Below are 11,541 nucleotides of genomic sequence, written 5' to 3'. Positions count from 1 at the left end.
CATCAGTGGGACTCTTTACATGAGTAAGGTGAACTAGATTTGGCCCACTGATTGAATTGGCTATTGCTGTGCAGAGTAAAAATCCTTCTACAGGTAAAAAGAAAAGGAGTACTTGTGGAACTTAGAAACTAACCAATTTATTTGAGCATAAGCTTTCGTGAGCTACAGCTCACTTCATTGGATGCATACTGTGGAAAATACAGTGGGGAGATTTATATACATAGAGAACATGAAACAATGGGTGTTACCATACATACTGTAACCAGAGTGATCACTTAAGGTGAGCTATTACCAGCAGGAGAGGTAACACCCATTGTTTCATGTTCTCTATGCATATAAATCTTCCCACTGTATATTCCACTGAATGAATCCGATGAAGTGAGCTGTAGCTCACGAAAGCTCATGCTCAAATAAATTGGTTAGTCTCTAAGGTGCCACAAGTACTCCTTTTCTTTTTGCGAATACAGACTAACACGGCTGCTACTCTGAAACTTCTGCAGGTAGTTACTATACACGCATTGTAGTTACTTTTCAGAGTTAATTATCTTGTCTGCATTTGGTTTCTAAGAGGCAAAATGAAGGGGGGGGGTGGGGAATTTCACTTACCTATTTCTTTAAATGCATTTGTGAGCTATATTTCCAAAAAGAAGCATCTTAAACTGGCATAATACGTTCAGAACTTTGTTCTGACTAACTGAGCTACAGATCTTTGAAACAGTGTTTTCTTATAGAAATCCTTCACTTGCATATTTTTAATTTTTTACAAGTTCAAGTTTAAGATAGGTACTATAAAATTACCCTGGCCTTTACAGAAGAACGACCATAATGGGTCAGACCAATGGTCCGTCCACGTCAGCACCCTGTCTCTGAGAGTGGCCTGTGCCAGATGCTTCAGAGGGAATGAACAGAACAGGGCATTTTTGAGGGATCCATCCCCTGTCTTCCAGTCCTAGCTTCTGTCAGTTGGAGGTTTAGGGACTCCCAGAGCATGGGGTTGTTTCCCTTACCATCTTGGCTAAATAGCAATTGATGGACCTATCCTACATGAACTTATCTAATTCTTTTTTTACCACAGTTATATTCTTGGCCTTCACAACATCCCCTGGCAACAAGTTCCACGGGTTGACTGTGTGTTGTGTGAAGAAGTATTTCCGTTTGTTTGTTTTGAACCTATGGCTTATTAAGTTCTAAGTAACTAAAGGTCTTACAAAATTCTACTGGAAACCTTGGGGATACTATAAAATAGTTGATGAAGATGGGGACTGCCTCTTTGAGAAGTGATCCTCTGTGAAGGTTTCACCCTAATAAAGGGATCGGCAACCTTTGGCCCACGGCCCGCCAGGGTAAGCCCCCTGGCGGGCTGGGCAGGTTTGTTTACCTGCCGCGTTCTCAGGTTCGGCCAGTCGCGGCTCCCACTGGCTGTGGTTCACTGTCCCAGGCCAATGGGGGCTGTGGGAAGTGGGGGCCAGCAAATCCCTTGGCCCGCGCCACTTCCCTCAAACCGGCCCTGTGCCAAAGGTTGCCAATCCCTGCTCTAATACATATTAGATAGTGGGATATTCAATTCCTAACCAGTAAACCTAGGCACAGATCAGCTGGACTGTTTTAGCGGCGTATAGAAGTCTTGTTTTTCCTAGTTAAAAATCTGTCCTTAACTCTTCTTTCTCTGACAGGCCCGTGTCCAGGAAGCATTACCGGAGCAAATGACCTTTAGGCTATACAGTGGAATGAAAAGTGTTGACCTGACTGGGAAGTCATCGGGGTCAAGTGAACAGATTGTTAAGGAGCAGTTCATAATTTTTATGTCATCCCTTTTAAAAGGCAACGTAGAGGAGAAGAGTAGCATAATAATGAGAATGATATCTAGTACCGAAGGGCCTGTGAAGGGAAAACAAATCCAAGAGGTAAAGGAAAAGATCATTTGTGTGTATTTTTGTTTTTGTTTTCTTAAATGTTTTGGGGAGGTAGTGGTTAGAGCACCGGGCTGGGATTCAGGACTCCTGGGTTCTTTTCCTAGCTTAGCCACTCGCTCACTCTGATCTTGGGCAAATCATTTTAGGGCCAGATTGCGTATGGCAGTAGTGCAGGTGTCCAGTGGGGATGGAAGTACATAGGCTTTTTCCTCTCTGTTCCCTGTGAACCTGTCGAGTCTGCGGCTGCACTGGGAGGAGCATATAGACTGCCCCCTCAAGGCACACTCAGGGTTCATACACCCAAAGGGGCTGTAGAATAGCCCAAAGGGAGAACAAGCTGCGCAAACAAAAGGGATGATGCAGCCCAAGCACCCCAAGTTCCTCTGGGGGCAGTGTAGCTCCACTTCACCCCCAATATGGGCTAGATTGTAAATGACGCTCTCTGACCTTCTGTTTCTTCTCAGTTAACCCATGTGTAAAAGTTACCATGGAAGGATGTTTGAGAATTAAGATTTATACTTGAGGTCGTTGCGGGAAAGGCGCTTAACAAATGTGAACTATGATTATTTATCTGAGCATAAGCTTTCGTGAGCTACATGCTCAAATAAACTCGTTAGTCTCAAAGGTGCCACAAGTCCTCCTTTTCTTTTTGCGGATACAGACTAACACGGCTGCTACTCTGAAACCTATGATTATTTATGACATTTAACTATAGCAGACAGGTGTTATTCATAATATTTACGTATGGCAACGACGTCCATTTCACCCAGGTCACTGCGATAAGCACTGATTAATGCCCTTGTGGGGTGCTTTGCGGTGTTCTTGGCAATTTTCTTTTAAATATGGAATTAAGGTTGTAATGGCAATGTTATGCCCTTTAAGTTCACAGAGGATGTGATCACCTCTGTAGTTCATGTACTGAGCTACAGGAATCTGCTGAAGGGCTGGAATCTGGGGAAGACTCAAGATCCTACCAGTGGAGTAAAGGTTCTGGCTTCTCAGCTGTTATCAGAACTGAAACTTGAAGGTAAGGAAAATACTGAAAAAATTTATGTCAAAATGGTGTAAGTATTGCAGAATCAGCTGTTCTTGCAAGATATTTGCGCTCTCTGACCTGGAGTTAGAAATTCAGATCAAGAACCAAAACGAGAGGGTTGAATTCAGATCTGGGGATTTTAATTACCCACCTACCCTTCCTGATGGAATTTGGGAACAGTTTGGATTTGAATTCCCTATTCAATCTAATTTGTAGTCATGCAGATTTATAGCTACGTGTTTTATCTCATTAGGTCTCGTCACCATTGTAGAATTACTTGGCTTAGAGTTGATTGGTGTTTTGGTGCATTTATATCCCTTTATGGCAGTCTTTGCTTATGTTTGATGAACGAGTCTATGCTTTGCTATGCCATGGTATTAGATCTTTCATCTTGTAGAAGCCATCTGATACGTTGTAACTGAGACATCATATTTCTCAACCATCTTTCCAATACAGCTAGAGGATGTCCCAAGTTACCAAGAACTGTGCCCCTTTCCAACGCATATGTTTACTTAATCTTGCGGACAGTATTAGCTCCTTCCATTTGCCATTCATTATTTGTTCAAATAATGAACAAATGTGAATAAGTGTTTCCACCATAAAAAATTAGAAGGCAAGTAATTATATACTTAGGGGAAGATATAGACTTGGATGCTATAAGCAGCTTTGCAGATCCCTTGTGAGAAATGTACAAGTTATCTTGTGTTAATGTGTTTATTGTGTAGATGGGAAGAAACTCGCTGGACCTCCTCTCATGGATGCCATGTGTGATCAAAGTACCATTGCGAACTGGGTGTTCCAAGTGCCACAGATCTCTACTTTCCTCAGTGTTATCATCAGGCAGGGGCTCCTTGTCCTGCATTCACTCCCAGATCAGGCTAACAACATAGTCAATTTGATTCCAAAGTGCAAGGGCATCAAAGGAAGTGGATTTGTTAGTCTTCTTGACATCCCATCCATCATATACATTAACTCCCATCTGCCCTCGGAGCTACAGCACAAGTGGAGGCTTTTGTTTTCTTCTCGGGTTCACGGAGAAAGTTTTTCACAGCTCTGTGGGCAAATCATAAACAAGGGTCCCTGTATATTGGTCTTAAAGGACTTGGATGGATATATCTTTGGTGGGTTTGCATCAGAATCATGGGAAGTTAAACCACAATTTCAAGGTAAGAATTTATGTATTTTTCTGCAAAAATCTCATGGCTTAGAGTAGCAGCATGGGATGTGTTAATGAAGACTTTATCAAGGAGCGAAGGGGAAGGAACTCTTGCAAGACAGTTGAATCTGTCCTCTTCCAAATTTTAACATGTGGCTATCTTTTGACTTAATTTCAAAAGCTTATCTGTCTCAGTGGAAGAATAATTTGTTGACCCTGTAGTTCTTCTCCACTCTTTATTTTCTGTTTTCTCACATACAGATACATTCAGTTACTCTGAAACCTCACATACAGAGTTGCCCATAATATTGGTAAGACAGCATCCAGTAGATGCCCCTTACAAAACATAGTTTAATCAAACCATTCTCTCTTTTATTTATTGTTTCCCTTAGAAAATGTCTCTTCACCTGCTAGGTTGATGCTCTAACAAGACCAGAATGTAGCCACAGTGGTCATTGATGTGTGGTTCATCGGTATCTGTTGCATTGCATGTTGTTTAGCAGGAATACCTTTCTATATCCACTTCCTGAACTCAGTAATTTTACTGGAGTAACACATATCATGCTTCTCTAAAATGAGGGAATGCTTGCTTCCTTACTTCAAAATGAAATTATAATTCTGTATATTGGTAAAAACCTGGCTAGTTCCTCTGCCCTATTACAAACTCAGATCCAGTACTGATGGTTGCTGTATAGTTTGTATCTGTTATTCATTTACAATTTTTAAATCCGCAGGACTTACTGACCACAAAATAAATACCCTAGAACAAATTCTCTTTTCAGTTCTACCCACTGACTTTACTGGAGCTCCATTGGTGTAAACAAGAGACGAATGTGGCCCACCAAACTTCATTATTTAATAGATCAAAATAAACGTCCACTAGATGGCAGTCTTAAGTTTGTTTGGCTGTTGCTCTACATAGTAAAAGATATACCAATCCCCCCCCCCCCCCCCAATTCTGCTCTGTATCACTGGAATAGTGTGACCAGACAGCAACTGTGAAAAATTGGGACATGGGGTGGGGGTAATAGGAGCCTATATAAGAAAAAGACCCAAAAATCAGGACTGTCCCTAAAAAATCGGGACATCTGGTCACCCTACACTGGAATGACTCCAGATTTACATTGCTGAAACTCAGCAGAATTTGTCTCTGTATGTTTACATCTAACAGATGGATATTTCTGTATATGGATGGATGGATATTTATGTTCCTGTTTAAAATACAGCAACAAGGGATTTCCCTTGGAGCTAAAAGCTAGCCATGCTAGCTGAACCCTTTATTTTCCCTTTACAAAACTTGGGCAGAGGGGACTTTAGCTTTTGAAGTAGTAACGGAAGAAAAAATATATACAAGGTAACATATAAATATGATTTTTGTGTTTCTCTCATTCCAGCAGGTTAATTTACAAAATATATTGCCATGCCAGTTGCTAATCATGTGGGTTAATCAGTGCCTTTGGGTTGGCTGAAATTTGAGAGGAGAGGATTTGAAGAATTTTAAATGGCCAAGTTGTTTTCTTTTCAAATGCAGCTTGCCTTATGCATTATCACAGTTATTTTCTGGTGAGAATTCATGCACCAGATCTTTAGCACTTGCCCTTAGAGAACAGTTATGGCAGACAGGTTACCGAAACCAGTGACATCATGTTGCAGGGGACACTTTTTAACTTGTAGCTATTGATTCAAGCACATATCTTGCCCTGATAAATTAGACAGGAAAAATGAGGTTTGATTAAAATCCTTGTGAAATTTTGCAGAGATAATTGATTTGTGAGTATAGAAACTCTGTGTGCATTGACTTAATAGGTAACTTACTCTGTTGAACATTCTCATTTATTAATACAACTCCCTAAGTTATATATTTACTCATTTTACTCCATATCACTCATTTTTAAAACCTTGTTGGTTTTAATTAACCTTTTAGTCTGGATCCCTTGCCAACTGTTCAGTAGGGCATTATCCAAGATATTGTTTCACATTTTTAGTTCTGAGTTTCTTAAACTCAGGGGAAATGCTAGCTGAGGTTTTGATTCAGCAAAGTACTTAAGCACATACTTTGGCAAATCAGGGCCTACATTTTCACAAATTAGGCCCCAGTTCAGCAATGTCTTGTACTGTGTGTAAATACAGCTGTGCAAAATAAAGATAATATGCTGCATGCTGATTAGATGGCATTTTACACCTAGCTTGTACAGGTGTAAATAACAACAGCGGTGCAAGGCGGTGAAGCATCAGTCCCTTAGGCCTTCTCTACATACAAAACTTGAATCAAGCTTAACTAAAAGTGTTTTTTACGTCGATCAAGCTGAATTGATACCTTCCAGTTGTAGATAGAACCAAGAATGCCCACACATAGGGGTTTGCACTGCTCTAACTAAACGGATTTAAAAACTACGTAGGTGAACCTGTGCATGTTTTGTGGGTAGCCCAGTCCTTACATTGTAATCAAACATACCCATGATCTCCAGATTCTGCCCTCATTTACAGCCATGCAATCCCATTGATGTCTGTGGTGCTGCACAGTTATAACACAGAACAGACGTTGGCTGTGCGTCTTGACTAAACATCTGTACTGATGCTGCTGACATATCAGTACTCGTTCTGAACTGTTTTGCTGCTGCTTTTTGGGATCTTGCTTTCCCGTCCTACTCATAAGTAAGTCACACTTTGTCCATTGTTTTGTCTCTGACACTTTACACTGCTGCAATTTATAGGTGACAACAGATGCTTTTTGTTTTCCATTTCTCCCTCTCTCATGGTGCACACATACACTGGATACAATGACCACTACATGTATTTGAATCATGGACAGCAAACTATCCCAAATGGACTCGTAAGTACTAAGAAATGACAGTTTGGAAATCAGGTTCGTGGCTGGTCTTTGAAAGTGTCTTCTGTATTTGTTTCTGCCTTTTTAAGCTGACATATTTCATGTGCTGTGTTTCTTAAAGGAAGTTTTCACCTTTTCACCTTGTGTATTAGCTCAGCACTTTTACTATGAGGATTTCTCACCTTAATACATTTTCATTCAGAGTAAAGATGCCAGGTTATCTGATTATTTACAGCTGATGTTCATATTTAAACAGTAAACTGTTTAGGGTAAAATCCATTTCATGCATTTCTAACCCAAGTAACTGGGTTTCGGGCAGGTGAAGTTTCTGGGGAGTTAAGGAGTAGAATCCATCCTCAGATTGGGAACAGCATTCAAAGTTGGCATGCAGCCCTCCGGATGCTGCCACTCTAGCCTGTTGGCTCGAAGAGTTGGCTGCACATGTCCACACCATTTACATGGTGTTAGATTCCCTAGACCTGCATAACTGAAGATCCAGATGACCCATCCTTAGTCTCTTCTCACTGGTTTATGCCTGGCTGGCATAAAGAAACCCTCATCAGAAACAGTGCACAAGGGTTGTAGAGTCTGTCTCTATGTGACTACCCTCCGGAAGTTCTCTGTTCAGTCCCACACAGGGTCTTACAGGTAGAGAGGACTTTGCACCAGTCCTCAGCACCATGGTGAATTTCAGTTATTTTAAACAAGCAGGCAAATGTTTTAAGACAGAATGTGTCAACATTGCCTCAATAGTGACTTTGGTAATCACTGCGTCCCAGTGAAATCTTGCTTTAAAGAAAGCCACATCAAATTGTACTTGTTGCTTTAAATGGGAAAGACTTGGCTAAAATGTGTATCGCCTTGTTAAAACGGGCATGTTGTCAAACGAACAGTAGCTGTTAGACTACATAGCGGGTTACATTTCCAAAGCAAGGTACAGCTGATGTGTCTGCAGAATTGTCATGCTCCTGTAGGACCTGCAAGGTCGGTATTGTACAGATAGCTTGCACACACAAAGATACAATTTAGATATGTAAACACAAGCTTTTTTGAGATGCCCCATTTTACCAGCTTTGGAAATTTAGCCATAAATACTGAAACTAGCAACTTACAATCTACCCCTGAGCCTGGGCCTAGTTTCTGGTTTAATAAGTATTTAATGTGATGATTTATTTCACAGGGCATGGGAGGACAGCATGATTACTTTGGGCTCTGGATAGACAGTAACTATGGCAAGGGACACAGCAAAGCGAAACCTAGATGTACTACCTACAACAGTCCTCAGCTGTCAGCTAATGAAAACTTTACGCTAGATGCCATGGAGGTGTGGGCAGTGGGAGATCTCCCAGAAAGCGCAGTGGTAAGTGAATACAGTGTTTCAAAAGCTGGCAGAATTAACCTACATGTGTAGAAACATACAAGGGAGAATATATATAACATATTTCTTCAATGTTTTATATATGTTGACTTTTTGTCCGGATTGTGAGAAATCACACTTTATGTATTTCTTTGGCCCCTATTGCTATGGCAGCTAAACACTTTCAGAAATTTAAAGCACAAAGTACATATGCCAGCTGGAACGAGAAGCATAAATGAAACAAACCATGACTACTGCAACTGTCTCTATGAAACATTGGCTGTGTTACTGTAATCCTTTTAAATGACTCCACGATGCTATATATTTGAAGCATGTAAATACCAAAGAGGAGTGGGATTATTTTGGGTGTTAAGACAGCCATAATTTAGTCAGGGATGCAGGAAATCTTTGTAGGACTTGGGAGTTCAATAAGAACAAGTGAGGAAGACGTGCATAAATAGACTATGAAAGTTTCTCTGCTCCTGAGACCAGGTTGGGGACTCTGTCTTTGTACAGTAAATCTTCCTCAGTTGTGCCTGTTACGATGTCTATTTTACGCAGCTGATATTTTCTTTTCACATTATGTAAACATGCCCAGAGGCTATACACTGCACACACATCTGTAAATAGAAACAGAACTAGTCTTTTAGGAAGACTGTCAAATTGTATTTGAATCACTTAGAAGTTCACATCTGCACTTGAAATATTGGGTCAGATTAACCAGTATACGCCGACTGGTTTGTGACCCAAAGCAACCATAAACAGTAAACTGGCCTGCTAAGCCAACTTTACAGCTGTCTTGTGTCACTGAAGTGGTGCAAAGTAGTTGGTATGTCCTACTGAATCTTTTCTGTTTACATGCACCTGGGAAACCATCATAGCAATCTTTAAAACTAAACAAGTAGCTTATGGATAGTCAAGCTTCATTTACTTGTGACCTGACCTTGCTGACATTTGTGATGACATTTTAAATTGCCTTTTTGATTTTCTTTAAGATAAAGGGTAAGAAGAGCATCCTGGATACAGACCCCGAGGCTCAGGCCTTGTTAGAAATGACTGGAAAAAGTCGTCAGAGTGATGGTTTGCGAGAGCAGATTGAAGAGGATGATGACAACTAAGATGACCCATTTAACGTGGCTTGTTCTGCCTGATCCCATCAAGTGCGGATATTCCTTGGACAGGATATTTTCTCATCTGTTTCCACTTGTATAATTAGCTGAAACAAAAATGCAGTGTAAAGAGTACTAGCGTAATAGTTAGAGCCAGGAAGATGTTATGACTGCAGGTGGTTTCTTTTGGAAGAGTGGGAATTTAGATAGCTGGCTAAGTCCTGGTTGTAGCTGGAAATAAATTTGATGGCATTTGCAATAGGCTCATTTTCTTCTCTGCATGCAGATATTAAGCACAAATATTATTGCTGCTTAGTCACCAGTGTATTAACTTTGACTGTATATAGAATTTCAAAGATGTCAAGCTTTTGATACCTCAGCTGAAAATAATTCCTTGCATGCAATGAAATCAGCTTCATTATTTAAATGTCTGTGCAGCGTACAAGTTGTTAACATTTTAAAATGGTATCTGTAGAACAGTCCAGTTCAGTCTTTATAAAGACTGTGCTTGATTTGCGTCGTTGCTGTAAAAGCTGCTTCAAATTCGGATCTATTTTTAAGCTCAGCTTTTCCATAAATATATGGATTGTACACAGAAACATAGAAGTCTGTATATACTGCATCCAGTTCTGCCCTGACTTATGCTAGACTTCATTTGAGTGAAGTTTCACTGAATTAATAAGCCAGCACAGAATTTGGCCCATTGTAAAATAGTCTTAGAGTCATTCATGGATTCAACCACAAAGACTCCTGTCAGTGGGCCCAGTCCTGTGTTTCTTACTCAGGCATAACTCTCATTGATGTCAATGGAAATTGTCTTGGAAAATGCCTTCAGAGGTAGACTGGAGTGTGTGATTATGCCATAAGGAGTCATACATCTAAAAACCTATACAAATGCCTTAAAAATGTTAGAGTTAATGTCTATAACTTTTGAAACTATTTTCTTATTACAGATTTTGTTGCAATGAAATCAATGATCACTCATTTTTTAAAAAAATAGGTTGACCTCTGATACACTGCTTTTTTTTTTTTTGCTCCTTCTCTGTTATTTACAACACTTGCCTGTGCTGGTGAGTAGCTACAATCAGTCACATTCAGGGCTTTTTTCTAACATAATCCATTCATAGCTATCCATATTTCAGTACCTTGAGTATTGCTAACTCTCTAGCTGTGTAATTTACTTGCCAAAAAAAACCCACTTCTACTGAGAACTAGAATTTTCACCCCAGCAAGTGACATGGGGAATTGAAAATCAGTATTTATCTCTTTATCAATATGTATAACTGAAGTATCTTTCTCCCAGTAAAGCAGAAGATCACATCAAAGCATCTTTGTATTAGACTGGATTCATTGTCATATAAAGGATCTAGATTTTCACTGTTGACACTGCATGGTGCATAAAATATACTTTAACACTGTATATGGTCATTTACTACTTTGATCAGGTTCCAGTGAACTCTAATGAAAGTATTTTCTGGTGTACCCTTAGCTATCTGGTACTTCTTTATTGAGTGCCAAAGTAGGACATTCAAATTAGCTTGTATTTGTGCCTTCACTTTATAATGTGAGAAGTAGGTAGTATTCATGATTATTATATATAAATTATTGTTGAAAGGGGAACATGGACAAATCCCTCCTGCTGCAGACCCTGGTAATCATCTATGCATTTTATACCCTACCCATAATAATGGTTAGCGTATACGTGGTACCTATTCATCAGCATAGGTTGGCCTAAGTTAATATTCTTATGTGTTTATCTAAATGATCAAGTTAGGTTCCAGAGTCTTTAATGTGCCCAAAATTCTGTGTTAAGTAATTATACTGAACTTTTTACACGATTTTTTTCCCTCTGAATGTTTTTATAATAATTTTAAATGATATGTTGCCGAACTGCTGTAGAAAATAAATTAATAAATGTATTTAGTTCTTTCTGTAACAGGTTTTTTTTTTTTTTTACATCCTGCCACCTGAAATTTCCCCAACAATTTCAATTAGCTATTATTCGCTGCGTGTACTAGGTGATTGTATAGTGTGACTGAGCGCTGTTAAAATAGCTTCTGGGTTCCACCCCAGAGATTGCTGCATTTCTGGAATCTTCTAGAAGAAAAGTTTATTAAGTTATCTACAGGATTTTTTTTTT

The 11,541-nt window shown here is 39.7% G+C and overlaps 1 protein-coding gene across 2 annotated transcripts in view; it reads left to right on the top strand.

Annotated features, from left to right (window-relative positions):
- MEAK7 (MTOR associated protein MEAK7) overlaps window positions 1-11,337 on the top strand; it is a 23,702-nt gene extending 12,365 nt beyond the window's left edge. For both annotated transcript variants that reach the window (XM_077831090.1, XM_077831089.1), the window contains 6 exons: window positions 1,674-1,904; window positions 2,796-2,940; window positions 3,675-4,115; window positions 6,820-6,938; window positions 8,116-8,295; window positions 9,288-11,337. In XM_077831090.1, the coding sequence (XP_077687216.1) occupies window positions 1,674-1,904; window positions 2,796-2,940; window positions 3,675-4,115; window positions 6,820-6,938; window positions 8,116-8,295; window positions 9,288-9,410 (1,239 nt within the window). In that variant the 3' untranslated portion in view covers window positions 9,411-11,337. The remainder of the gene's footprint in view (window positions 1-1,673; window positions 1,905-2,795; window positions 2,941-3,674; window positions 4,116-6,819; window positions 6,939-8,115; window positions 8,296-9,287) is intronic.
- The last annotated feature ends 204 nt before the right edge of the window (window positions 11,338-11,541 follow it).

The sequence above is a fragment of the Eretmochelys imbricata genome, chromosome 12 (genome assembly GCF_965152235.1).
Source record: "Eretmochelys imbricata isolate rEreImb1 chromosome 12, rEreImb1.hap1, whole genome shotgun sequence".
NCBI lineage: Eukaryota > Metazoa > Chordata > Testudines > Cheloniidae > Eretmochelys > Eretmochelys imbricata.
Note: the sequence above shows the minus strand (reverse complement) of the source record. Positions and strands in the feature narration are given on the sequence as shown.